Here is a 27,940-nt window from a genome sequence, read left to right as displayed (position 1 = left end):
GAAGTATGTTAAATACATAAAGTATTTGCAGAGACCTGGTATCCCAAAATGTTACCCTGGTTCAGTCGCTGTGCTTTATATCAGAAAGTAGAAAAACACTGAATCTGCATCTCGCCATGCAGCTCTAACAAGTGTGGAATAGGTTTTGTCCAGGAAAGACATTCCTGGTTGTTATATTGTTATATTTCCAGTAATGAAAGAGCTCACAGAGTTGATCCCTAACAGATCTCATGTGTTTTTTAGATCAAGCTGTTAGGTGTTTACCTCACAGAATAATGTCCTGTGTTGTTTTACTGCTCATTCATCAAGGAATTGCCAGTCTGCTCGTTGCATAGAGAAGAGGTATTAAGAGAATATGGTACAAATCCAGTGAGGAAATGACATCCTACATGATTTTCCATCATTACTTCTTGTACTGAAAATTCTGAACAGGCTCAGAAGAACCAGACACAGCTGCCATTCCCTCCAACATAATTTTCTTTTTACTATAGGTCATATGAATATTTCAGAAGAATTTTTACCTCCTACTCAGTCTTACTTTAGTTTTGTGGTTAAAGAGAGGTAGGCCCTGTAAATCAAAGGTTAAAGGAAGAGTATTTTCATTTGTTCCACCAAACATTGTCCTGCCTTATTTCCCATCAGTAATACTGGAAATTACCTTAATTACTTTACATATTTTGGGGAGGTGATTTTCTTCTTCTCTTTCCTCTTTATAGTTATCTGAAAGCCAGCCTCTCACATAAACATGTAAATTCTTATTTTAATCACAAATGTTTTATTAATGAGAGAACCTGTTTCTAGCAGTTACTTTATACATATCAAAGACACTTTCTCCAGTCCTCTGTGAAAATTGGAAATATGGGGATATTCATAGTTTACTCACACTGTATAATAATCTCTTCTGTACATGAGTTTCCGGGATTGTAAATATGACATAAAAAGCCCTGAGTCTGTACTTGTCTGTATCTGAAGGGTGAATGAGAGGCTGACATATATGAAAACGCATTCAGATTGTGAATGTCCAGACTCTTTCTTTTTGTTTTAACGAAACTTAAAATCGTCTCTGTTTCAAAAGTGTCATTCTTTATTCCATAAGTCATAGTTTTCCAAGGCTTTTCCCGGTGGTCTAATTTTAAAAGAGCACTTTAATTGTTGTGGCTTGTTTTCTTTTCACCAGTGGGTTAAGACTTGTTTCTTGTAGGTCTTCAGTGCCATCTAGTGGTCGTAGCTATTCAAAGGACTTAGTTTAGAATAAATCTGAAATGAAAAAGGATATGAAAAAAGGTTGAGATTTGTTTCTTGTGTTCTAACCGTTAAGAGGAACACAAAAGAATACATGAGGAAGAAAAGTAAATGTGTGATGTTTGCTTTATGGTGTTATATCTACATGGAATACAGGGGGTTTGGTTTCTTGTTTGCAAAGCATTGCTCCGTTAATAAAGGTTGATATTAATTTTGTGTCTGTGTATAATTTTCTTATTGGAAATAGCTTGTAATTGTTGAGAAGAAAATAAATGGGATACATCCATGAACACTGAAAAGATCTTGTATTGACATTTGAGTTTGAGAGTTCAGAATCTGACTAGCTAGGTGGTGTGCTTTTCCTGGCAATCTGAGTTGGTTCCCAAAAGGCCAACTCTTGAATGAATGCACCTGTTACTTGAAGTTTCTTCCCAAAAGAATTGCATTTCCTAACCTTGGAGTTAGTTCATAATCCCAATTTGAAAAGTATGTTCGTAGAGGACCACCATTATGTTTCCCCTATCTGGGATGGCAGAGTAGGCCTCCTAAAGTGTACTTAGGCATGATTGTTGCCCTCACTTGTCCCCTTGTCAGTCTAATAAAAATGTGACACTTTATTCTGTTGCTTTCTTCCTGCCCACATGTGTATATATATTTGTCTGTATCTATAAATTTTTTTAATGTGATCACAATTACTTACAGTGTAAATTTTCTCAGTGTAATGCTAAAGTTGTTATTTCTTGCTTTGTTTGGGTTTCTGTTTTCTTAAAACATGCTGAAAGTTGCAGCAACCAATAGGTGAGCCTCAGAATAGATTTTTTTTTTTAACAACAGTTATGGTATTTACATATAGATGTGGGGTGATACAGGGCACATAAAGTAGATTGGTCATGTAGAAAGTAAATATACACTTTGTATATACATACAAATGTTACGATCTTGACCATTGTCGTTGTACTGTCTCTCTCACAAACATAAGTCCTCTTAAGATCATTTTTCTTTTAGAGTAGAGAAGCATTCGAAGGAAATTAGGTCACGTCGCCAGTGCTGTTTGAAATCAATGCAGCTGAAAAGCAGGAAGTTCATTGCTGGTTTTGAGATCAAGAATTTGTAGTAGGAAGGGGAGGATTTAATTGGCACGTAACAGAAACCCCTGGTGTTCTTAAATATACCCCTACTGCATCATTCATCATCTTTGTGAAGGAAGGTGGAAGAGAGAGATCAGGTAGCAGAAGATAAGAAGCAAAAGCAAAAAGGGAATATACCATGTGCACCATTTGGTGACATTTATTACTGCTTACTCTTTTTATTCATGGTAATTTTCAAATTTCAGAACTTCTGTTCTTATAGCAATAAAGCTACGGTAACCCATTCTAATTCAGATAACTATAAATTTCAGCTTTATGATTGGTGACTGAGCTGGTGCAAGTGTTCTCCTGTGCTGCTACTGTGAAAGTGTTAAATTTTATTTTTGAGGTAGTATATTATGTAGTTTCTCAAATTGACAGTTCCATCAGGAAACATCTGCTTTGCAAATTGGCAAGTTTCTGCCCATTGCCTTGGTTCTCTGTCTTCTGCATTTTCAATTGGAAGAAAAAAAATATCCAGAGCCTTCATATGACCCGTAATTACTCCAAAGAATAAAATAGAAGTAGTTAAAACTGATGCAATAACCACATGAGAATGTGAGTTGTTAAAATGTTTGCTTCTACAAGTAGCTTTCTTTTAATTCATAATTCCATAAATATATATCAAAATTTCTATGCTTCAGTATAGTGTGAAGGCAATAAAAGGGGCAAATGATTGCTATATGTCTTTGCTGAAATGGATTATCATAATGAAGTCTAGCATTTGTTTACATTTGTTTGGAAGTTCAAAAAGCAATCTGTAGAAGCAGTTTCACTAATTTAATGAGCTTCTCAGACATGCCCATAGCTCTTTTGATGTCACATGGCGAGCTGCTTTCTACAAATTCTTTTGTAGGCAGGCTTTTTTCAAACCCGAGCACAACACTTTTGAAAGACGTTCACAGATATTTAAGCTATATGCATATTGGTATATCATCAGTTTTGTTGTGTTTTGAAAAGAGTGAAATGAAGTGAAGAATTTTCACTGTAGATTTACTGGCAAGAAAGAAAGTTTGGTTATATTTTTTTGCCTGCAGAATGTAATTTTTGCTCATTATCATAACCACCAAGATGTTTTGAATTACAGTAAAACTTAAAATTTCTTTGTTTCTCTAACAAAGAATAGACATTACTTGTGTGCATTAAATGAAATTATTACAAATCTTTGCATTTGTTTGCATGGATTCTTAATACTTACAATTTATTGTTATGTGATTATTAACTTGGGAATTAATTTCATCTATTAAGAATTCTGTTACTTAGAAAAGCATTTTTGTATTGTAAATAAAGGTACTTTTGCTGGAAAGGTGAGATAAAGTGTTAGACCTGATCTTCATACTAAATCTGACTTCTATTAAATACCATATAAACCTCGATTAGTGGAAGTAATCCATTAATTCAGTTGTCCCAAGCAAAATCTTAAAAAAAAAAAAAAAAAAAAAAAAGGAAAAAAAATATCAAATCTTACCTACAGACTTGTATGAGGTAGTTGTCATATTTGGATTTCAGAAGTGCCAAGTTAAGCACTGCTCTCCAATTTGAAATAAATAGAATAATTAAAAACTTTTTCAGTTATTTTCTCCCTTCATGACTCTGCCTCACAGCTAGATCTACTCTTTCTGCTTTTTAATCTTTGATCTTAGCTAAGTGATGATAAAACCACTGCAGGTGTCAGCTAAACAAAACCCAAAAGTGATTAGTATTTGCATTTTTAGCAATTTGCAGAAACTTCAGGATCGATACATTGCATTATAATGCTGCCTTTAATTTTGAATGTATTGCTGTAAGTAGCTTCTAGACTGATTTCAGTCAGTGATGCTAAAGACTAGATCATATCTTTTGCAGTTACTGATGAAGATGTAAACTCATCTATTCTATTTAAAAACTGAAAAGAGATTTATGCTTGGACAGAGTAGACTTCCTCCTTACTAATGATGAAACAATAAATGTATAGGAATTGTGGTCAGCAGTTGTCCATTAAATTAATTTGTGGAACTGCTCTGTGTGAACTGATCAGAGCGTCATGTTAAGCAGCTACAAAAGAAAACACTGTCACTTTCAAAGCCTTTTTACTTTCTTTGAGAATCTCTTTGTAAGGGTAGAAAGAGGTTTTGTTTTATAGAGATGCAAACTGTTACCTATCATATATTGAACTGGAAAGATGCTCAGTGACAGTGCATCTAATGCTGATTTTCCTTGCCTTTTCTCTTTTTGATTTGCATTTTAGAAAATCAAGGCAAATGAAGGGCGTGCATGTATATACTGGAATGCAAAGTGTGGATGGGCTGAGAAAGCTTTGGATACACAGAAGTTTGTCTGAAGAATTTTCTTGAAAGCTGTGTGTAATCTCATAATATGTTTTTCATTTTCAGGTTCTTTTGCCCTCCTCCATGTGTGTACCTTATGGGCAGTGGATGGAAGAAAAAAAAAGAGCAAATGGAACGGGATGGTTGCACTGAGCAAGAGTCACAACCTTGCGCCTTCATTGGAATAGGAAACAGCGACCAAGAAATGCAGCAGCTGAACTTGGAAGGAAAGGTAGAAGAGTTGTAATAAGCCACTCAAATTACTACAAAGGATATTATAGCTATGTGGTGCATATTTCAAGGAATACCCTTGCTTATTTTTGGTAACTTCTGTTACACTGTAGCAGATACTACATAAGTGGTTTAGAAAAAACCCTCAAAAATAAATGGGATGATCCAGTAGGTGGATTTGGTTCATGGGATCATAGCAGGATACTAATGTTTACTTTGTAGCTTGTTGATGCAGAGTCAGTAAACTTCTTACGTTATTAGGTAGGCATCAAACTGAAGTACAGTTTCTGGCCCAAGCCTCCATATCCCTCTCCCTGGCTTGCAGGAGTGGATAATCTTATCAAGGAAGTATCTGAATAACATCTACTGCTAGAAGTGGTCTTTAAGTCCCTTTGCATAAAAATACTATTAAAATAGCATCTTAATAAATTTAGTAGATTATTTTTTACAAGACATTTTAAAAGATATTTGTCATGACTTAAACAGTTGGAATAGAACTGGCAGTGTGTGAGCGCTCATTTTGGCTGGTTGTTTTATTAAGCACTGTTTTATAGCTACCTAGTTTTTCCAGCATAGTCTACTTAGAAATGCTTCGTATGTTGCTGAATAGGAAAAGAATAATAAAAGTTTGAGATACTTTTTTTTTTTTAAGCTCCTATTGTAACCTGGTATAAACAATTGGCCAAAAGTAACTTTCTGGTTACTTTATCCCATCCTTTTGAGAAAAGTTTGGCTCTGCACAGGCAGACTCCTGTGCATGCCCAGTGTAGTGCCTGAATAGCTCTAATCAGATACAATTTTTGGTCGTACTCTTAACCACTCAGAGATGGCTTTGACACATCTGTAGTCTCTAATCATCTGTTTTCCAGTCCTGGTAAAGGTCTTTAGAAAGACACTAAAGTACTGAAGTCAGGTGCCAAACTTCACAAAGCTAAACCGGAGACAGAGAAATACACATACGGAAGAGATGGAAAAGGCAGTTTCTGCTCTGTTTTAGAAACTGTTGCATCAGTTTTCATGTTTTGTTCATAATTAAATACATGGCGTTTCTTGAACTGGGTTGACTTCAAAGAATAAACAACTGTATTTTTTCACCTGCAGAATTATTGCACTGCCAAAACATTATACATATCAGACTCAGACAAGAGAAAGCACTTCATGTTATCGGTTAAAATGTTTTATGGCAATAGTGATGACATCGGTGTGTTCCTCAGTAAACGGATCAAAGTAATCTCCAAACCTTCTAAAAAGAAACAGTCGCTGAAAAATGCAGACTGTAAGTATTTTACAATTCTTTTCTTTATGTAGCAATTTATTTTTGCTTCCTACTAATTTTCTTGTGTATTCTGTGGTGTAGCTACAAAGTAAATACAATGAAATCTTCAATTTCTGTTTTTTCTAATTTATTTCAGAACTGTATACATCAGCATAAGTGTTGAATTTTATGCACAGTTAGTTATTTAGTAAATATAAAAGGTCCGCAAAAAAACTTTACTCTGAGGAGCGAATCCTTGTGGGCATATGTGTAAAGAATTCTCTACCTCAGCTTTCTAAGCTGTTGGATCTCCTAAGCTGCCATGATCAGGTGCTTAGGATGTTTTGATCTGTATCAAAGAGATAGCTTTCAGATTGTGACAAATGAGTTGCGTAGTGTTATCCAAACTGCACTTTGTCACATCACAGCCACCTTCTTACTGTCTCATGCCGTTTTCATGTTGGTTTTACTTTTAGTATGTTTTGCATAGTTCCTATTAAGTAATTAGTTGAGAAATCTGTATGGTGATATTTCACCCAGATTTATTTGCTTACCATGTTTTTCAACTTAAAGATCTCTGGTGCTAATGTATAATTGGGAGAATTTTTGCTTTTCCTCCAGCGTGTTTTTGCCTGCATACCACTGGAGCACCTCAAGAGATACCCTTTTTTTTTGTTGTTTGTTTTGTTTTTCTCTCTTCACTAGTGCTTTAAAAGGCTCTTCCATCTGTGTTGGGCTGGAACCCATTCACCTATGGAATGTGGATCTCGGGGCGGCTAGCTTGCCACATGACTAAAGGCAATCTGTTGCTGTGCAGTTCACACCCGTGGGTTCAGAGTATGCACTGTTGACTTTGTATTCAGACAGATAGTGTTGATGGACAGTGAATATGAACCAAGTAGAAGAAACATGCCTGTTTTGATGGCAAAATGCTAGTTGCTGATTGGGTTTTTTTAGGGGAGCAAGCTTAGCATTTCTGTCTTTTGAATAAGTAAGTTTGGATCTGAGAAAATTTCAGATTGCATGGTTACAATTTTACATAGTTAGACTGTCTTCCTTTCAATTGATTGTGATTTGTAAGAACAGTTTTTCTTGATACTTCAAATATACTTCAAATGATCACTGAAAGTTACTTTAAGTATTGCACAAGGGCAAGCTAAAGCTTCTGCTCAGTCAGTTGTTGGAGAACTATGAACAGAGGGAGTTTTCAGCAGGCAAGCACTGGCTCATATGGCTAAGTAGCAAAGTTCTGTGAACTAGCATGCCCTTGGAGAGCAGCCACTGTATATGTTATCCTGTTTGTAATTTTGTGATTATTTTTGGTCTGTCACAAATACAAATATTTTCAAAATTAACCAATAGTTGAGAATTATTTCTTGATTTCCACTATTCATCAGTTTATTTTAATGTTTTTGTGACTTTTTGTTACTTTTTTTATGCAATAATGAAGTAATTGTATAATCTCAAGTCTGTATGTGTTCCTTGCAGTATGTATTGCATCAGGGACAAAAGTGGCACTATTTAATAGACTTCGATCCCAAACAGTTAGCACGAGATATTTGCACGTAGAAGGTGGTAACTTCCATGCCAGCTCACAACAGTGGGGAGCATTTTACATTCACCTCTGTAAGTAAAAATGAAGCAATATATTTTTTCACTTACTTCCCTCCATCCCCACAAAAAAAGCCCTGCATTTTTTCCTCCATATTAATTACCCGTATGCAGATTTGTTTTGTATTGAGTGTATATTTTCTGTAATAGTGTGATGTTATATGTTCCTCCTATCAAGGAAAACTGATTAAAAGAAATAATGTGACAATTCCTTTTTCATGTAGTGGATGATGATGAATCGGAAGGAGAAGAATTCACAGTGAGAGATGGCTACATTCATTATGGGCAGACTGTCAAACTTGTGTGCTCGGTTACTGGCATGGCACTCCCAAGACTGGTACAGTTTAATTTCTCCAGTGCTGTAATTAATTTGTAGATGGCATCTTAGTGTAATTGCATAGTTGGATTTGCATTGTTTACAATTTTTTACTTTGTATGTTTTGTTTTGGTAATATGTTTATATGGAAAATGGCATTCATGTTAATAAAAGTGTATTTTTATATCTTCAGATTAATTCTGTAAGCAAAGAACAGATTGCAAATTAGGTGTAGAGAATTTTTCAGAATTCAGAACTGCCAATGGTTAATCTGCAAGCTGTCCTTAAGAACAGGTCTCTTTTAAAAACAGTAATGTAGGTTCTAGTGTAGCAAAATACTTCAAATACTGATACCTAATAGATGAGTGAAGTCTCTGCAGCCGGTAGAACTATTCCACTTGTTGAGTTTAGCACAACTTTAAAAATGCTCTACTGATTTGAATCTAAAAGCAATCTGTATACTTCTAAGGATACATAATTACACCAATACCAGCTTGCAGAAGCATTTTGGACATTTATTAATATGGTCTGTTTTACATATGGAACATTGGAATAACTTTTTTAGAAAGACACAATTTCAGCCTTTTGTCACAGACACCAAATTGATTATAACCAATTAAGGCTTGTGAACCAAGAAAATTATTTTATTGCTGGATACACAGTAATGGTTTTTATAAATAAAGTATAATTATATTTTTCTTGTCCTGTTTTATGCACTTAATGCCAGCCTAAGTGGAATTTTATGTGACTGTTAATAAACAGTGAATGCTTCATATGAGACCTTTTGTGAAATTGTGGTTTGTCAGCCCATTATGAATTTCATACAAGGCTTTACTAATTCTACTTTTAACTAGAAACAATTATTAGAATACACCAATGCAAAGCCAACATTCCCTGCAGGCAGGTTTTTGTTCCCCTTCCCAGAGATACTTTACTAGGACTGTATTGAGAAGTACTCTCCAATATGAAACTTAACTAAAAAATAAGATAGCCTGTTTAGAGTAAGTGGTGTGAAATCATCATTTAAATAGATCTTTTTAAAAAATTTATTTTTAAATCACATTGACAGGAAAATCCAGACCTGGTTACTACTGATCTGGTTCAGCATACGTGAACTTCAGTAAGAGGATCTCACTTTGTGGGCTTCATGTTAATATTTTCTCACTGCCGAAGGGAGATTCCTGAAACTTTATTTGTAGGTAGAAATAAATTCAAACAAATTAGGCTAAACATTCCTGTTTTGTTTGCTATTGGGGACGTTTGTCATGCTGCCTTATAAGATTGATTGAACGTGATACAATTAAAAGGTAACTTGCAGACATAGGTTAATGCAAAGAACTTTGAAAAAACAAGTTAACCTTGAAACTGATATTGCTAATAATGCCATTTATTATCGTTAGAAATCCCAGAGGACATGGTTGGCTTTCTGATTGTCGGCTTAGAAATCTTCAAACACTTTGGCTGCTGCTTCTGCTGATGTTGCATAAAATGAAGTATTAAACTTTTTTTCTAGAAGTTGAGGTAGAATTCCAAACTACAGCTTTCCACTTTCTGTAAGGGATTAACTTCTTTAATTTAAAAAAATAAATTAGTGTAGCACATCTGAATTAAGTCAGCAGATACTTTTTCACTGAACTTCCAGACGTAAGGAACAACTTTCTTTGCAGTTGTCTTTAGGTAATTAATGAAATTTCATGAAAACTATTGTTAAGATACACTATGATTGTTTTATTTGCAAGACTGTACTTAAGGACATCTCAATACCTCCTTATTTTTAACTCTCCTCATTTAGCAACCAGTCTGCCACAGAATGTTGTTGATGCTGTTAGTGGTGGAAGCTTCTGTAGAAGTGTATTCATACTTCACCTGCTGCTCTTTTGTACCAAGGGATGGAACAAAAGTAGATTTTAATGAAGCTTGAAGTTTCTTCCCCACTTTTATAGCAAAAGGGCTAAGACAGACAGGCATGCAGCACATTGAAGGTGTAGTACTGTCACTTCAATGTTGTGTTCTTGTTTCAAAAGCATTGAGATTTATGAATCTAATGTTGGTTTTTAAGCAGGAGACATGGAAATTGGGGGGGGGGGAACCCAACACCAAACCTTTCACTTGCTTTACTAACAGTACATATGTAATCTCAACTGTAATGAAGTACAGAAATTGTCCTAAATATATATGTATAATTTTCATTCACAGATAATTCGAAAAGTAGATAAACAAACAGCGTTATTGGATGCAGATGATCCAGTATCGCAGCTCCATAAATGTGCATTTTACCTTAAAGACACTGAGAGAATGTATTTGTGCCTTTCCCAGGAGAGAATAATCCAGTTTCAAGTGAGTTGTTTAAAACTATTTCAATAGATGAGAAGCATGGTTGCAAAGTTTTCCCAAATAATCCCAATGTATGTACGAATGCCAGTTTTACAGTTGGTTTTGAATGTGTCTTAATATTTTTGTTTTGAAAAAACAGAGGATGAAAAGCAACAAACTTTATCTGTCCCTTTCCAAATCTGATTTTCTTTCCTCATAATCTTCTTCTGTGTCAGTGTAGACAATGAATTCTGTTTTCTCCAGTGGAAGAAATGGAAGCACACTAGTAACTTGTGCATGCAGTGGTGATACTGTGGCTTAACATGTTGACATATGCCAGTGGAATTGCACCACTTGTGTGTCCATTTCTAGGTTACAGCAAATAGGAAACAATACACTTCACGATAGTCTTATTTCATTATGGGCTTAGAAGAGTTGTATTGTCTTGCTCTTGGCTAAGATTATAAGCATAGACTGCTACGGCAGTTGACCACAGTAATTTGTAAAGCCACAGAAATTTGATTTGTCTGTAAAGAGTGTAGCTGTCTCAGTCTTCAAGTATTTGTTTCTCCAGCAGGTGGAGAAAAATATCCTTAAGTTACTGTAACAGGAAAGAGCCCCTAGGGAAAGCTATAAAAAAACCCAAAACAACAAACCTAAACACACAACCAAAAAGCAATACCATAGTGTACAATTGTTCTGATGGCTTATACTGGCTTATACAGTATACTAACAAGTTTTGGGTTTAGCCTCATATATGTTAGCATGATTTTAGCAGACTTTCAGCATGGTGATTCCCATAGAGTAACAAGACTGTGATGAAGTCCAGGCCTACCTACCTAAGTATTGCAGTTTTCTTTAAACATCCAGAGCGGCTCAAATAGCAAAGGGTGTTGAGAGAGAATGTTGTGTTCCAGGAAGATAGCCACACTCAGGAAAGACTTGGGAATTCCTTAGGAGAACAGCGGTAGCTTCTTGGGTAAGAAAGGCAGAGGTAGGAAAGGGGGAAGCTAACTTTTTAAAGATTTCCCTTAATTTAAAAAGGATTGGTAAAGGCTCAGTTGATGTCTATCCTGAATTGGGACAATGGGAAGAAAATATGAGAAGCTTTGTTCATATTTCAGGAAACATAATCATGAAGCTCAGAAGGGACCAGATCTGTTGGTTCTACCCACAGCATATAGCAGAGTTATATCTATCAGTATATGTTCTTGTAAAGGAGAGCAGACCTTTGTCAAAAAGAGAAATCTCTGAAATGGGAGCTGCAGTAACTCAGAATCAGCCTTACTGTTTGATCTTTCTCGAAGTACTTTATGGGAAGGGCTGAATGAAGAAACAACTCCTGCTTCTCTGACAGCTGCCTTAGCTCAGCATCTTGGAATTGCCTGTGGGACTACCAGGACATCCTGCCACTCTACATTTTCTGCAGCGCTTATGGTACCCAGTCTGATAAGAGCTTTGAACTTTCCACATGGGTAGGGTTTAAATAAAGAGACAGCCCACTATTAAGAGTTCTTTGAGTGGAGTAGGTACCTGCTGCTTCAACTTGTTCAATAAAATCTGTTAACTTGGATGTTGGGCTGTTACCACTCTTTGGTAAGTGAAATCACGATGGAAGATGAACTCTTTCTACCAGTGGCAGGAGAGAAATTCCATTTTATCCATTTTTTCCTTTGGACCAGAAGACCAAGACCAGAAAAACAGGCATGTGTAGCATCTTTCACCTGCCTACTCTTAAGCATTTACTGTTGAATATAGTTCATATAATAAGAGTCTAGACAAACTGTGGTCACTGTAAAAAAAAACAAAACAACAACAACAAAAAAAAACCAACCAACCCAAACCCAAAAAACAACAAACACCAGACTTTCCTTTGGGGTGAGAGGTTTCTCTTGGGTGAATGGAAATAGCCCAATATAAAGACCTTAGAGGCTTGAGGCAGAGAGGCTGTAGAAAGTCAGCAGGTCAGTATGAACATACAAAAACCTTGAAATTCAGTTGCTGAAGTTCCAGCCAGATCTCTCTTTAAAGATGTCCATGTATTGTGTGGAATACAGAAAGTATATAAATAATGCCATACTGGATCAGTGTACAGTCTGTATCGATGTCTAGCAGCAGCCATACGGGGTGGCGCTTACAAGAAGTGGGCAGACCTGGTTGCTTTATGCAGTTGTACTCTGCCAGCACCCATACTCACTGTATTAAAGGGCTGCATCCCTGACTTGTATCTTTTAGTATAATTTTGTAGATGCATCCATCGGTTTGATTCCTTTTGAAATTACTGATGCTTGCTTTCACTGCAGTATTCTGCAGCAGATAGTTCAAGACATTTCCTGTCGTCTGTCTACTAAACTTTTGCTGTATTTGTTTTCGATGATTTGACAGTTTCTGTGAGTGATTCCTAGTTCCAGTTTTGCAGGATTTAGCGAGCAACTTCTACATTCACCTTACCCATCAACATCTTAATTTCTTCTCTCCAAATTAGAGTCGGTCTTTTCAATTTCTTCTCATAAAGTTAGCAGCTACTTGGTGATTTTGGTTGCCCCTTCTGTATGTTTTGTCACTGTGGCTTTCTTAGACAAGGAGACCAGAACTATATTCCAGAATTAGATGAACAAAGGATTTACATTGGCAAAATAATACTTGATACCTTATTCTCAATAGTTTTTTCTGATGGGTGTCCAACATTGTGCTGCCACTTCACATTGAGCCGATGATTTCAGAAGATTTAGTGATGACTCCAGGATCCTGAGTTGTAACTACTGGTTCCAAGTTCAGTATTTTATGGGCATGGCTTACAGATTTTTTTTCTTTAGAAACCTCACTTTTATCTAAATTGAAACTCATTACCACTTTTTTGCCCTTTGTGTTCATTTTGATGCTCTTCTGGATATAACATACTTGCAATTGTAACTGCATTTAACTACCTGAAAAACTTAGGATCAGGCAGAAGGTCGAAGATTTGACTTTATCAGTACGCTGGTGATGACATTGAATAAAAATCACTGCAACAACAAAACGTCAGGAGGGGACTGTGCAGTTGGCTGTTGTGCATTTGAAAATAAGAATGACTGTTAAGTTCTACCTTTTCCTTCTTGCTTTCCTTTAATTAGCTTTATATTTAAACAAAACCAAAACCTTACAACTTTTTCTAATCCATTATGACTTCATTTTTTCAATATCCTTTGATGTAGAGCTTTCTTGAGGGTTTTTTTTTTTTGGGGGGGGGGAAGGGTTTAGTTGTTTTTGGTTGTTTGAGGGGTTTTTTTTAGATCTAAGTATATTCTATTCCTTGCATTCCTTTTGTCTTTGTCCTTGCATTTACCATTTCCTGGGGAATTCAATCCTTTATCTGTTAATGTTACGCAATTGTTTGTTTCCCATCCTGCCTCCATGTGAAGCCTGTCAAAACATGAGGTACTAAGCATGGTGGTAAGGCATTTCAGTCTTCCAGTGCCACCTGTTGAGAAAGTTTAGTTCTGAAAGGAAAGAAGGGGACGGGGAGGGCCTGGAGGTCAACTGCTGTATTTGGAAGTGACAAGAAGCAATGCTTCTCTAGAAGAGGAATCATAATCTTTCAAGGATTTCTCTGAGAGAAGGAGTAATGTGTTACTGAAAAAATTCTTGATGTAGCAGGACTTTCAGAACAAATTCTGTGGCGTTTTCCGTCGGCTTTGTGGCAGGGGTTTAGGAGATCTGAAGAAACCAGTCAAGGATCTTGTACCTGTACAACCTTGTACATTTGTGATATCCATGGTTTTGTTTGTTATGAGCTGAAGTATGTCATCTGTGCCAGCAGGAATTGTAGTCAACCAGTAAGAAAAATGTCATGCATCGAAATAGTATACAGCAGTTCCACTTTTGAAGTTGGGCTAGTAATTTAGAAGCTCCATATTTTTCTAATAAAAATATCAGTTAGGTCTTGAGCTTGGAAAGATCTGTAGATACTATCCCTGTTGCATACTTCCCTTGCAAGCTGTTCGTAGTGCTTTTTTACATGATGATACTGGAATGAAGAGTCCACATGAGAATGCAGCTTTGATCTTAACTTCCTTTCAGCTGAACCAGTAAAGTTGTGCTAATTGAAGTTCATCTAACAGTTTTGAAGAGTGAAGGTTATAGTTATGTACTTAGATATCCTTAAAGCTTAATGGAAGAAAACAGAATTTAGATATTAAAGTTAGAATTTTTTAGTCCTTTTTTCCTCTTTTCCTGTGTTTAACCTATACACAATTTACTTATTGGTTGCTAGATGACGGAATTGTTCAGAGACGCTTTTGTTGCCATAAATAGTTGTCAGTGTATTTTCTGTCTATGTTTGTATACTAATCTAGTAATATTTACAAGAAGAAAGTGAAAGTTTATGATTTGCAAGGTTGTCATTTCAACTTCTCTCCCCTGTCTTTGCACGTACACTGAAATATAAGCTTGTGCTTTCCATCATCTTGTGGATGGTGAAGGACTCTCTAAAAAAAAAAAAAAAAAAGAACTTGGCCAGATGTAAATCATAACTAATGAAAAGTATTCCACTTCAGCCTGTAGCTGTTTTAGTCACTTTGTGTTAGTAAGATCTGTTTTGAAGTAGCTACTTCTAGTTGCTCTAGTTTGTTGATTTATGGCTATTGAATAACATTAAAACTTCGAAAGCTGAACTAAAATAAAACTCAATAAACAGAAGATTGGAGAGGGGACAGTATCCTAAATGAGAGTTAGAGTTAGAGTGTTCTCACAAGTTTTAAATCTCTACTAGTTTTGCTGAAATGTATGTGTCTGGTTCTCTAGGTCATTTTGTTAGAGGAAAAACATACGGAAACATGTTTTTGAAATAATAGACATTGTTACTGGCTGAGTTTGTTTTTAGCTCTCTGACTTGGCAAATGATTCTGCAGGCCAGATTTAAACCTTTTCTTTCTTTCTAAGGCCACTCCATGCCCAAAAGAACCAAATAAAGAAATGATTAATGATGGAGCTTCTTGGACAATCATTAGCACAGATAAAGCAGAATACACATTTTATGAGGGGATGGGACCGGTCCATGCTCCAGTGACACCTGTGCCTGTTGTAGAAAGTCTTCAGGTAAGTTTGTTGGGTTTTTTTAATGAACTCTTTTATGTGAGATTATTTTTGTCATACTGATTTAACCTCCATGGTACCTTTGTGGAATACTGTAGGAAAACATACTTCTAGCTTTATAAATAGGAACATTAGTTTGTTGCCATAATTTTTCTTACCTACATTTCAGATATGTGAGCATACGCATCATAGGAATAATATTAATATTGTTCTATACATTAAGAAGGTTTTCTTAAAATACTGTGGTAGTGATATCCTTAGGACTTCTGTTTGATTATATAGAAATTGATTTTGGATCTTAAAACAGCCAATTAGAGATCAAAGGGAGGCCAGACAGAAACGTTATTAAGAAAATCAGCATCCTACTATGGAAAAACTTGAAGCTTCCCTAACGCATTCTCTGAAAGATTCTTTGTTCTTCATTTTCTGAGCCTTGTTTGTTGACTTCTAAGTGGCCACTATCAAAACTTTGACATTCCTTCACGATATTAAATTAATTGGTAGTATTGTTTAGATGTGTTAATTTACAGTTCAGTTGTGTAGGTGTGTTTCTTTCAGTTTTATCCAGCAGATAGAAACAGCACCCTTTACTGTTCTTGTACACATGTGAAAAAAAATTTTCTGTTTTTTTTCAGTGTGTGTGTATGTGTGTTTTATTAATACATGTTTTTCTATGGATTTTCTTCTTTTTTCTATTCACTTTCTTTCCAGTTGAATGGTGGCGGGGATGTAGCAATGTTGGAACTTACAGGACAGAACTTCACTCCAAATTTACGTGTCTGGTTTGGGGATGTGGAAGCTGAAACCATGTACAGGTACAGTATTTCCTACTACTTTTATGGTGATTACGTTTTACTGGATGTTTTGAAGAGTGTATACTCATGTGTATACACTCAAGCGTATACTTTTTGCCCTGCAGAAAGGGATCAGGGAGTGCTGGTTGACAGCAGGTTTTCAATATGAGTCAAGCAGCGTGCCCTGGCAGCCAAGCGGGCAAACTGCATCCAGCTAGTTGGAAGAGGTGGTTATCCCACTGTATTTAGCATTGGTGCAGCCTCACCGTGAGTATTTCTTGCAGTTCTAGCCCCACAATTTAAGAAAGATGTGAAAGTGCTTGAATTTGTCCAGAGGAGGGCAACAAAGCTGGTGAAGGGCTGGAGGGCGTGCCCTGTGAGGAGCAGCTGAGGACTCAGGGTTTGGCTGGTCTGGAGAAAAGGAGGCTGAGGGGCGACTTCATTGCTCTCTGCAGCTTGTTGAGGAGAGGAAGTGGAGAGAGAGGTGCTGAGCTCTGCTCCCTGGGATCCTGTGCCAGGATGTGTGGGAATGGTTCAAAGCTGTGCCTAGGGAAGGTTCAGACTAGACCTTAGGATACGTGTTTTTACTGAGGGTGGTCAAACACTGCGACAGGCTTCCTGGAGGGGTGGTTGATGCCCCAAGCCCGTCAGTGTTTAAGAGGCATTTGAACAATGCCCTTTATATAATAGGTTTTAACTTTCGGTCAGCCCTGAAGTGGTCAGGCAGTAGGACTAGATTGGTCATTGTAGGTCCCTTCCAACTGAACTATTCTGTTCTATTCTTTAAGCTTAAGTTTTATTATGCTCAGTTGACTCTCCTGTTTTTCAGATGCGCAGAGAGCATGTTATGTGTTGTACCAGACATTTCTGCATTTCGAGAGGGTTGGAGGTGGGTCCGTCAGCCAGTCCAGGTTCCAGTAACTTTGGTCCGTAATGATGGCATCATTTACTCCACCAGCCTTACCTTTACATACACACCGGAACCAGGGCCACGACCACACTGCAGTGCTGCTGGAGCAATCCTCAGAGCCAACTCAAGCCTTATGGCTTCCAGTGAAACAAATACAAACAGCGAGGGAAGTTACACAAACGTCAGCACAAATCCAACCAATGTCACATCATCCACAGCAACTGTAGTTTCCTAACTACTGTTGTTTGCCTGGACTTTAACTGACTTTCAAGTGCTACATTCAAGAGAACTGAACAATTTTTGTGGTTTCATGGGAAAACACCTTTTACTTTTAGGTGATACTATTTGAACCTTGTTACCTGCAAGTGCTGATCCTTAAATATAGAAGCCACAATAAAAACAAACAAAAACCCACACACAAAAAAAAACCAACAAAAAAAAAGCAAAAACATCCGAAACATAAGAACTTTATTGAAAATCTATTTTTCAGCTGTGTTTTTTTTAATGGGCAAGAAACAAAAAATGTGGCTGGGATACATGTTGAGCAAACTAGAAAACATGAATACAACATAGTTTTTATGGACCAAGGAACTTGTATAAGCTTTAGTATAAAAGGTACATTTTCACCATACCTTTTTTGTATCACAACATATAGTACACTTTTGTTACCAAATAGTTTATATTTTTTTTTCCTCTGAGCTTTTGCTCTGAAGTATATTCAGGTTCCAAGCCTGACCATGCTTGTATAATCTAATTACCATACTCTTCCAGTTTTAAAAAAATATATATATTTTTGGTCTGTGGCTGGAACTGTTCCTTTTTTTAAACTGAAGTCTTGTGACTTTTTATGAACTGAAATTGTTTTTATTTCAGCAAGTAGAACCTTGTAAAGGCCAGCATATTTTTTTTAAGATTATATGAAGTCTGTGCAAAAGCTTTAAAAAAAATGCCTCTGCCTTGCCTGCAATACATGCAATGTATGTTAACTTTAGTGCTCTGTTTTCAGTCATTGTTAATAGTTATTTCTGTTTTTCTTTTTTAAATATGTATTTATAGTGATAATTCATGAGGTTCTAACATTACCTGAGGTTTTTTTAAAGTGGCATCTCAAGCAGTCATATTAATGATTGTTCATGTCACAAGCATACGTTGGTGTTTCTGAAGGGTTGTTACTGGGTTACTCCCCTCTTCCTTGTTCAGTCATATTACATCTGAAAGTGTTTCAGGATCTGTTCAGGTTTTTCTAATCTTGTACATAATTTGTATTAAGTGTAAGTTAAATGTTTTATTTCAAAAATGGAATGTTCCCAATAACTTCATTTGGCAGCATGTCTTCTGTCTTGTTGGCATGTAACTAAAGTACCATGAGAAGTGTGTGCTACAAATGGGATTGGTAGGTGATGCCCTTCATCACTTAAGAATCACAACAAGCATGTTTTTCTTCATACTGTTCAGTAAATTAGGCCAGACTTTGGTGTAACACTTGTATTGAGAACGTGCTTTCATTGTGAAGTGATCATACCATAATAACTAGAAGTAAATTTTATTACTTAGAAATGGGCAAATAGAAAATTGTAAAAGCACTATGAAGATGTCAGCTCTTCCCATCCTTATTTCCTGTGGGTTTCTCTCTCCCTGCCAACAGCTTGTGCAACATTCAGGTCTTCTCTCCATCATAAATTCAAGGCTCATTTGCACTTTGACTTCGTTGGTTGTTGCATTTGTTTTTCATTTTGACTCTGCCATGTTTTGTCTCTCCTTGTAGACCTGCCTGCTTCATTTGTATTGGAAAGTATACCCCAGTAGTTCCTTTGTAGTCACAGAACTAGGCATAGACTCATAGGACAAGTTCTGATAGTGGGATCTTCCTCTTTAAAAGCCAAAATACAAATTTTATGGTGTGTTCAGCCTCTTCTATACCCCGAAGTAAAAGTCAGAACTGCTGTGTAAATGTGAACCTGTGGCTTCCTACAGTGCATTGCTTACAAGCTTATCTGTTGACAGTTTTCATAGGGTTTTTATTTCTGACCACTTATTCCAGTTCAGAGACCCACCACCATTTTGAAGCACTGTCTCTGCACCATATTTGTGTACTGATGCTCCATTCTACTTGTTCGCTTTAGTGCTCCGTGGCATATGTGGAAACAATGTAGTTAAAGGAAGAAATTGGTTATAAAGCATATTTAGCCAATAGTAGAATCAGTGCCACTGTCCTTCTAAAATGTGCTTGTATTCTACCACAGGCCTTCATACTTAGCCCCATGACATAGTCACAATGCTGGTTCTTAACACTAGTGAATACTGCCTCACCTCATATCCGTTCCAGTGACCAAGGGCAGAATTCATTGTGGCCTTATCTCTGTGTTAAACTGTTTACTGGCATTTACTTGCAAATCTGTTTACCTTTGTATGTGCTATAAAATTTTGTTTTAATTGTGTGTGGCAGGAATCATTTCACAGTGTTTTTATTAGAAACACATAAGTATCTTACAGTACGGCTTAATTCAAAAGCCACGGATTTTCATCACTAATTAGACTGAGAATTAAAATAAGTGATATATTTATCAGATTTAGAGGGTATTCAAGAACAAACTATGATACACACAGAGTAGGCAAACCATAACAAGCCTTTTAACCTTCAAAGACTATTTAAAATAGCTTTTCAGAACTTGACACATGCTTTTATACTCATTGTTTTAAAATTTTTACATATAAATGCAATACTTTTTATATTCAGTTTCTTTACTTGCAGTGACTTTGCCCAATAGGTAAATATTCCTTGACTTGTAAAGAACATAACGACTTAGCCTGATTTCTGCTGTTCTACACACTACAGCCAAGTGGGTGAGAAGAAGAGACTATTAAGTTCTGCTTACAAGATCATTTTAATAACACCATTTTTCCCTTGGGCTTGTGGCTCCATTGTTGCCAGTAGTTATTCTATAGTACAGAAATGGTCTTCCAGGTTCTTACTGTGTTTAAGATGTCCAGTTGTTCAGATACATTATCTTCCTGAACTTTTTCCTGTGGGGTGATACTGTTACATTTATTGGCCTTGTGAGCTGTTAATCAATTTCCATTATATTAACAATATCTCAAGATTTTGATAAAACTACTTCTAGTACGTTTCAGTATGAAGCTGTTAGCTGTTCAAGTCTAGCTGTTAAGTCTGCTGTTAATTCTATATACATAGAGATTGTCTGTGTTCAGAATGTTGTTATATTTCCAACTGTAGGAAGAAAAAGCAGATTAAGTGCTCTAATTTAGCTATGCCTTCTTTTGTTTTCATTTGTTTGGAACTGCATTTCAGAGTTCAACACTAGCATAAACTTTAATAATCTGCTGCTGATGTTTTTCCAAATTACTTGCCCTGAGGGTATCCCACAACTGTGTCAATAATGGTATTCTGTACTACTTCTATTGCACAGACTTGTAAGATCAGAATGGTTACCTGAAAAGACATGAACTCAAGACATAAATCAGCAAATTCCCCATATACAGAACATTAATGCCAAGTGGAACAAATTGTCTGTTGGAAGCTACCCACTTGTAGATTAAATGACTCCATAGAGGTGTCCAACTTGAAACTAAGATGCTCTTCAATTATTAACCATATTATTTACTTTCTTTCAAAAGCAGCTGTTTATGAGTACTGAACAAATGTTTATACTTTCCTGTGCCAGACTTTTGACTTTGTTTTCAAGCACTGTACTGTGGGATTGAGTGGCAGCTTTGTTAGAAAAAGAAGTATATTAGGGTTTCTACTTAACCCTTTTAGGACTGAACAATTTCTTCCCTTTAGAAGCTGTAAAATAAATGAGCAGTTCTAACTTTGTAAACATTCTTTCTGTGTTCAGCACTGCATTTGCCCCATCTGGAGGTGCTATGCTAATGTAATTTTTTTTAAAATCCTGTAGCATGTGTATACATTCAGTCTTAAAAGGGTTATTTTTACAAACTGTGCACCTGTAAAGTTTCTTAGCAATAAGGTAGAAAAATGAGCAAGTTTTTACCATAATTTTGTAGAATTAATTGCTCAGTTCCATATTTCATCAAGAAAAACCCTGCAATATGGGCAGTTTTGAGGTTTAAATAAAAGTGAAATGTAAACCACATAAAAGTGTTTTTTGTCAAGTGTACTCTGTGTGTGTATGTGCATTATGCTGTCGGCTTGCAATTTTTTCTACAAGGCTAAAGATAAAATGCCATGTTACTGTTGTTGATGTTACAAACATAATTGAACATCTGTATGATGATATAAAAGTAGTTATGATTTGACCAGGTGTTGAAACTTGGCATGTTTTTGTTAACCAAGGAATATGATTTTTTTCTTTTTTTTTTTCTTTTTGTTTTTTTTTTTTTTTTGTTGTTGTTGTTTAATGCAAATGAACAGTGAGGTCATCTATGGAACCAGAACAACACAAAAGAACACCAACCCCAGGAGTGGAAAAGTCATCAGTAGTTATGAGGCTGTGCACACTGGACTCCGCTTTAAACGGGATATGGAATGTCCACCCAAAAATCTTAATTGGTTTCATTATTGGTTGTATTATTGCTGGAGTTAGATAAGAAACTTGTTTTTTCCAATAATGTAAAAAAAAAAAAAGGTTCACTTTTTTATATTATTTATTAAATAAGAAAAAATGAACTGTGTTTGTTTAACTTCAGTAACTTTATTATTGCAACTAGTATACCTGTTTTCATCTTTTTCTTAGTTGCAGATTGATATTTCTTTTAGTTGGTTAATAATTAGAACTAGAAATGTAGCAAGCTAGCTTGTTTCTTGCTTTGACAGTATGCTCTAGTAGAGCCATAAGGAATGACTAGAAGTTACGCACTCTGCACTCTTTTAGTTTGCAAGCACAAGTGACACAGTCACTTGAAAAAAGTTTCTGAGGTGGGAAGTGGACACAGCAGAGAGAGTGTGGAATGGCAGAAACCTACCAGTACTAGTTTTGTGTTAAACTAATAGAAGAAGCACTAGTTTATCCATAAGACTGTGAAGGGGCCAGAAGTGGTTGTTAAGAAGGTGTGGCAAGAGCAAGAGAGGGAGCAATTTCGTTGGAAAATAGAGAACATTTGACTGTAAAGAAGCTTACAGATTTTCATTGAAACATCTGCGAAGGTGAATGCTGTGCCATTGTTATTAAGACACATAAAATAGCCAGAAACTCAGCACTGGTAGAGCTTCTGCTGTTTGAAATGGGCGGTATGGGCAGATTACATTTAAAAATTATTTTGAAGACTTGCAGTCTGTTTCTGGAATGATACATTGATTCTTCTGGAGCAGAATAGAAATAAGATCTGAGGTTTTGGCAAAGAGCAGAGTCACTTGCTAAACTTTTAGTATTGGTATAGCTGGAAGAAACGGTATGGTGGGATGGTGCTGGTCTTAGATGAAGAACTATAGATAGAAAAAAAATCTTTTCATCTAAACCTTGGGAATTAGCTGTATAGATAGTCTCAAAAATAAATGCTTTTAAAATCTGGAGTAGAGGATTAAAAGGAGAATGGTGTGAAATTATTTGGCTAGACGAAAAGATTCATTTGGAGGATTACATGCAATATATGCCATTCCAGAACATTCAGAATTACAGAATGGGGACAGGTAGTTCACCTTTCACCGTGCTCTGTGTAGGTTGGAGTTGCATGCTTCTGAGAAGGATAGAAAAACCCTGTATGTGCTTAATTAGTGTGTCCATAAAGGATATTTGTCTCTGATATCCAGTAACACATGCTTAGTGTGAGGCCAAAAAGTTTGAAGAGTTACAGCCCGTATTACTTAAAAATACTTTTGTAGTTAATATCAACATTAATTATCTATGCTAAAGAGAAATAAGTTGAGGAAGTCTTGATTCTCTGTAGAAACAAACTTGCAAGCCAACTGCTGTCTGAAAAAGATTTGATTAGACCTTTTGAATCTGACATCTTTCAGGTTCAGCATCTCCTTCAAGTGTGGAAAATGATGGTTAAGAATTTACTGTCATTTTTTCCATGCGCTATTGCCTGTGTATTCTAGTCTCAGTTCCCTTACTTTTCAAGATCCTTGTTTGCAGTTTTTCTCAGAATGTGTAGATTTTTCTGCATAATTTAGAAGATAGGAGTCGGTGTTAAATAAGGTGAACTGTAACTTATATGTGCTGTCATCTCTCTGCTGTTTCTGCTGTTGTGGGGTGGGGTGGGAGAAAAAGAAACGTTATTTAAGCTGCTTGTAGGTACATTGAATGGAAGTTTCTACAGACCTGGCCTCAGTGATCCGTAGGTCTTTTATCTGAAGATGATACATGTAATCTGGAACTGCATAAAGGTGCCTGTGAGCCTTTATCTGAATTTAGAAATCATTTGCTTATTCATCTTTTAATTATATTTGCTGTCATGTTTCCCCCTCATCTATGTTCATTAAAACCTTAAATCTTCTCTGGCTATAATTAAAACACCTTTGTTATGTTTGCTATTTGTTCACTGGAAAATTTGTCCATTTCCACCTCTGTGAATCCCTACGGATGTGTTTTGCAGGCAGGGTGGGACCTTGTGTCATTCAAGCTACTTCTCTGCCGTACCTCCATCTCTCACTTTCTACTTCAGCTTCTGCTGAGTGACTTGGCTTTGGGACCCTTGACATACAAATAAATAATAGCAGCTGCATTCATTTGTTGATAGCTATACCAATGCATTAGGACATTTATAATAAGTTGTAATCCATTGGCCATTCTTTGCAGAAGGAAGGATTTTGTTACAAAAACCGCAGCCTTACAGGCCATATCATCAGAATCTAAGAACTTCATAGTTCTGCTTGAACAGTAGCTTCAACAGTTGTATAAAGGGTAGAAGCACAGCTCGGTACATAGCATGTTTTCTGTCTTAAAATTGTCTGTTTTAATAATTAGTTCTTAAAATCTCCAAGTGAGTTTAATTCTAGTTTGAGCCCAGTGACTTTGTTTTGGGGTTTTTTTAGTAAGGCAGTTTGGTGTTTCTTCTTGATGTTGATAATCTGTACTTTATCTGTTTAGAGCTAATCCAGCCCAGGTATCTGTGCTGTGAAATGAGATGTGATCCTCAGAGCCACATTGGTGTGTTCATATACACAATCACATGACAGCAGTGACTTCAGACTTGGGGGTTTTCTCTCTGTCCAAGAAAACGTTGCATGATACTTCTGTATGTGCATGTAGTTGCAGAGTTTAGTTCAGTGTGAACACTTTACCTGTATAAACATCTCTCATGCAGCACCGTATAGATATACAAACACACACAAAACACCAAAGACACACATGGTTGGTTCGTATCTTCTTGGCTTCCGCTGCTCGCTTTTGTCGCCAGTAATCTATTACTATAATGTTTTAAATTATGGGTTTTTTTCCTATTCTTGTATTTTTTTCTGTTGGTTTTCAGTTACGTGTGCTTCAAATTCCATTTCAGTTCCTCTCACTGCCAACAATTTTACTTTGTGGAAATTGGGAAAGAGCAGACAGAGGATTCATGGTGATTGAATTTACTGCCTTAGAAAACCTAATTGGGAATTCCCCCAAAATGTGAGAGATTCAGCAACACTACTAGATTTCAACATGAAAGAAATCATAAGGCTAGGAAATGGTACAGCTGATATTTTTTAATGTACTTATATTGTGGTCTTAACAAAAGGTGTTTCTATGCTTTGCCTTTGAAGGCAAGAATTTTAAATTTCTCACACTTTAACATAGTTCTGTGGAATTCTTTGTTTGCAAGATTGAGAAAACAAGCACCTCAATATGCGGACAAGGCAACTGCAGATTTGCCTCTTGCTGTCAATGCAGTTTCTAACACAGCATCTACTTCTTTTGAGGGAAGAAAGTCAGCGGTCCCATTGTTCCTTTATCCTGCCTGGGTTTTATCGGTGTTGCAGCCTGGTTTGTGCAACAGTCATTTCAAGCATTACGATTAAGTAAGTTACTAAGGTGGTACAGTCTGGCAATCTGCAGCAATACAAAGCAGAATGCCATACAAAACCATTACAAAAAAATTTGAATAATTAAATCTTTTCTTGACAAAGTAGGTAACTAGCACAAAATGCTTGACAAGTAGGAGTTTGGTTTATTTTTTTCCAAATGAAAATGTCTTCTGGCAGTGCTGTGCTGATTACTGATGAGTCATTACAAATTTCAGAATAGAGTTCCAAGCAAATTAAATTATTTCTGAAGGACCAGATGTAGATTAACCTTTGTGTGGGCATGTGGATCTGTTTTGACAGTCATTTTGCTGATCCATACTACTTCCTACAGCATGCCTGGGTTTAAGGAGCCATCTGGGTTTTAGACTCCACTTGATTCCATGACATCAGTTGTGAGACTGATGTTGATGTCATCTCAGTTTCACACATTCAGAAAGTATTGGACTTCTAAATCAATTTTTGGTAAATGGTTTTACTTTGGAGATTTAATAGACATACAAATCAACAATGGTCTGAAAAGATGTTTGATTATTTAATTTACAAGTAATGTTAATAAGGAAAATTCTCTTCCTTGGGAGGATAAATGGCAATTGGTGAGTGTTTAAGCTTCCAAATACATCTGCATTTTCTACCAAGTGGTTCATTTTTCAAGTTCGTAACAGTTTTATGCGATTTATTTCAAGGAAAATTGTAATGTGATTTTTCATTGTGGTTTTCTACTTCTACCTTCAGATATCTTGGCTTGTGAGCTGTCATGAACCAAATGTGTTTCATCCTGAACCTTATGATCTTGAGTGTCTATATCCTGGACTGCTTTGAAATTCAGAGCTTGGAATGCTAGATTTTGATAAAATTCTACTTATGCACAACTTTTTACCGTCAGTTTACAGGTAAACTTACCGGGAAATAGATACCAGCTACCAATATAAATTAGAAAACCAAAAAAATCTTGTCTCCTTTCACTGGGCGTTAGGATGGTGAAACAATAAACAGGGCTTATTACCTGCATGAGGTTATCTTCGCAGCAAGGAGAAAATGTAAATATGCAGTCCTAGCTTTTAAAAATCATATGTGAATCTCTGCTTGTAGCTTGGTCCACCAGCTGCCTTGAGGAATACAGTTATGAAATACGGGTAGAGCTTTGCCATTCATCTGCTGTGATCTGAGAAGCTTTATCAGCCACTTTAATATATTACTACTTTCTCTCACCTGTACTTCCATCCTGTTTTAGCAAGCAAGTTCTTTGCAGCTGATCATATTAAGAGTGAACACTAAGGATACTGATGTTTATCTTGTTTTTCAATTAATTCCGTATTTATCTGTCTATGAAACTGACGTTTAAATGTTAGCTTGTGAAATGTTCTGTGCAAAAGCACAGAAGCACTATGGCATGTTCAGTGCAAATTGAACTGTTTTCATTATTCTGAAGCAGGAAATTCACAGTCCCAATACATTAATGTCCTGATGCAAGGGACATTTGTCCAGGTCCCAGGTGTGGGTGGAAAAAATGAGTTCAAGCCTTTAAGTTACACCTAAGTACTGCCACATTATTATGTAAGATGGAAGGAGAGAGGTAACAGCAGAGGTGAGCACTAGTTTTTAAGTCAGAATGCTGGAAATTTCAGTGCTGATGGGAGTTATGACTCATGTAATGGATGCAGTCATTAAAGTCTGAGTGTTACTTGTCATAGAGGCCAAGAGGATGGGCTGTTCATTAAGGAGTTGTGTTCTGCTGGCCAGCAGTGATGTTGCCTTAGAGGGAGGAATGATCACCCAGGACACCCCCCCGCTGAGCCAGGAGTCACCTTGATGGCCAGAACTTATGAATCATTTTATTCTAAAACCTGTCAGTGTAAAATGGGAAAAATCAAGTAACAGATGAATGATAACAACACTTCAATAAGCTGCTGGACGCTAGCAGAACTGAGTTACAATCTCTTTTCCTCTAGCAATTCATTAATTGGCATTAGTAAACAGTCAAGAGCTCAGGTATAAAATTATATACAAATATATCAAATATATATATATTTGATATATACAATATATCAAATTATATACAAGATACCTACTAAGAAAACTCAGGCATGTGTGCCATCCAAGTTTGAATCATCCTGAACTTACCTAATCTTAACCATTTTGACGTATTTTTCAGGACCACATAGAGCAGGTTTAAAAAAAAAAAAAAAAAAGCGGGAAAGGGTAAAAAAAAGTCTTCTCAAGATGTTTGCTTTAAATGCAGTTAGGACATGAGTAGCGCTCTTGCATCCCAATGAAATACAGTAATAATTTCCCTAGGGATTTATAATGTTTTTCCAGTTAAGAATAGTTTATAGGCATTGATAAAACTCCAGACCAGAGAGGCTGTAAAGTCTGTCTTTAGTAGTTTAGTGGGTCCATTTTGCCTGAAATGGAGCAAATGGAGGTTTAACTCCTTTTTCTGAAGCAGGAACGGGGAGAACTAAAACCCAGTTCTTTCTCATCTAACATCAGTAATTCTGGTTTGGTCTGGAGAAGATTTCTCCCTGCCAAAAAGGGGTTTGCTCTGACTGGCTCATCTCCATCAAAAAGTTTTTGATTAGATAGTTCAGTAAGAAAGCTCCTCACGAACTCTCATTTCACCTAACTTCCCAGCTGAAGTTGGACTGTAAAATTCTTCAAGAGAGAATTAAATCTCTCAGTTTGAGAAATATGAATGACTTGATGTGCACAAATGAAAAGCAAAGTTGTGTTACCTGAGGATGCTCGAGAACTTCAATACTTTCAAATCCTCGGTAAGGATGTGGGCATAGCAGACCATAGGCAAAAATGCACTGAGTAAGAATGGGTTTATGTGTA

At 36.4% G+C, this 27,940-nt stretch overlaps 1 protein-coding gene across 9 annotated transcripts in view; it reads left to right on the top strand.

Moving 5' to 3' along the window:
- Positions 1-21,293, top strand: part of RBPJ (recombination signal binding protein for immunoglobulin kappa J region) — a 153,763-nt gene extending 132,470 nt beyond the window's left edge. For 8 of the 9 annotated variants that reach the window (XM_040587983.1, XM_040587975.1, XM_040587947.1 and 5 more), the window contains 8 exons: positions 4,742-4,907; positions 6,008-6,182; positions 7,650-7,787; positions 7,997-8,109; positions 10,285-10,425; positions 15,322-15,477; positions 16,186-16,289; positions 17,098-21,293. In XM_040587983.1, the coding sequence (XP_040443917.1) occupies positions 4,742-4,907; positions 6,008-6,182; positions 7,650-7,787; positions 7,997-8,109; positions 10,285-10,425; positions 15,322-15,477; positions 16,186-16,289; positions 17,098-17,413 (1,309 nt within the window). In that variant the 3' untranslated portion in view covers positions 17,414-21,293. The remainder of the gene's footprint in view (positions 1-4,741; positions 4,908-6,007; positions 6,183-7,649; positions 7,788-7,996; positions 8,110-10,284; positions 10,426-15,321; positions 15,478-16,185; positions 16,290-17,097) is intronic. The other variant, XM_040587955.1, reaches the window with a different exon arrangement.
- Positions 21,294-27,940: the final 6,647 nt, after the last annotated feature.

Source organism: Falco naumanni, chromosome 1 (genome assembly GCF_017639655.2).
Source record: "Falco naumanni isolate bFalNau1 chromosome 1, bFalNau1.pat, whole genome shotgun sequence".
Classification (NCBI taxonomy): Eukaryota; Metazoa; Chordata; class Aves; order Falconiformes; family Falconidae; genus Falco; species Falco naumanni.
This window is presented reverse-complemented; position numbering and strand designations above follow the sequence as displayed.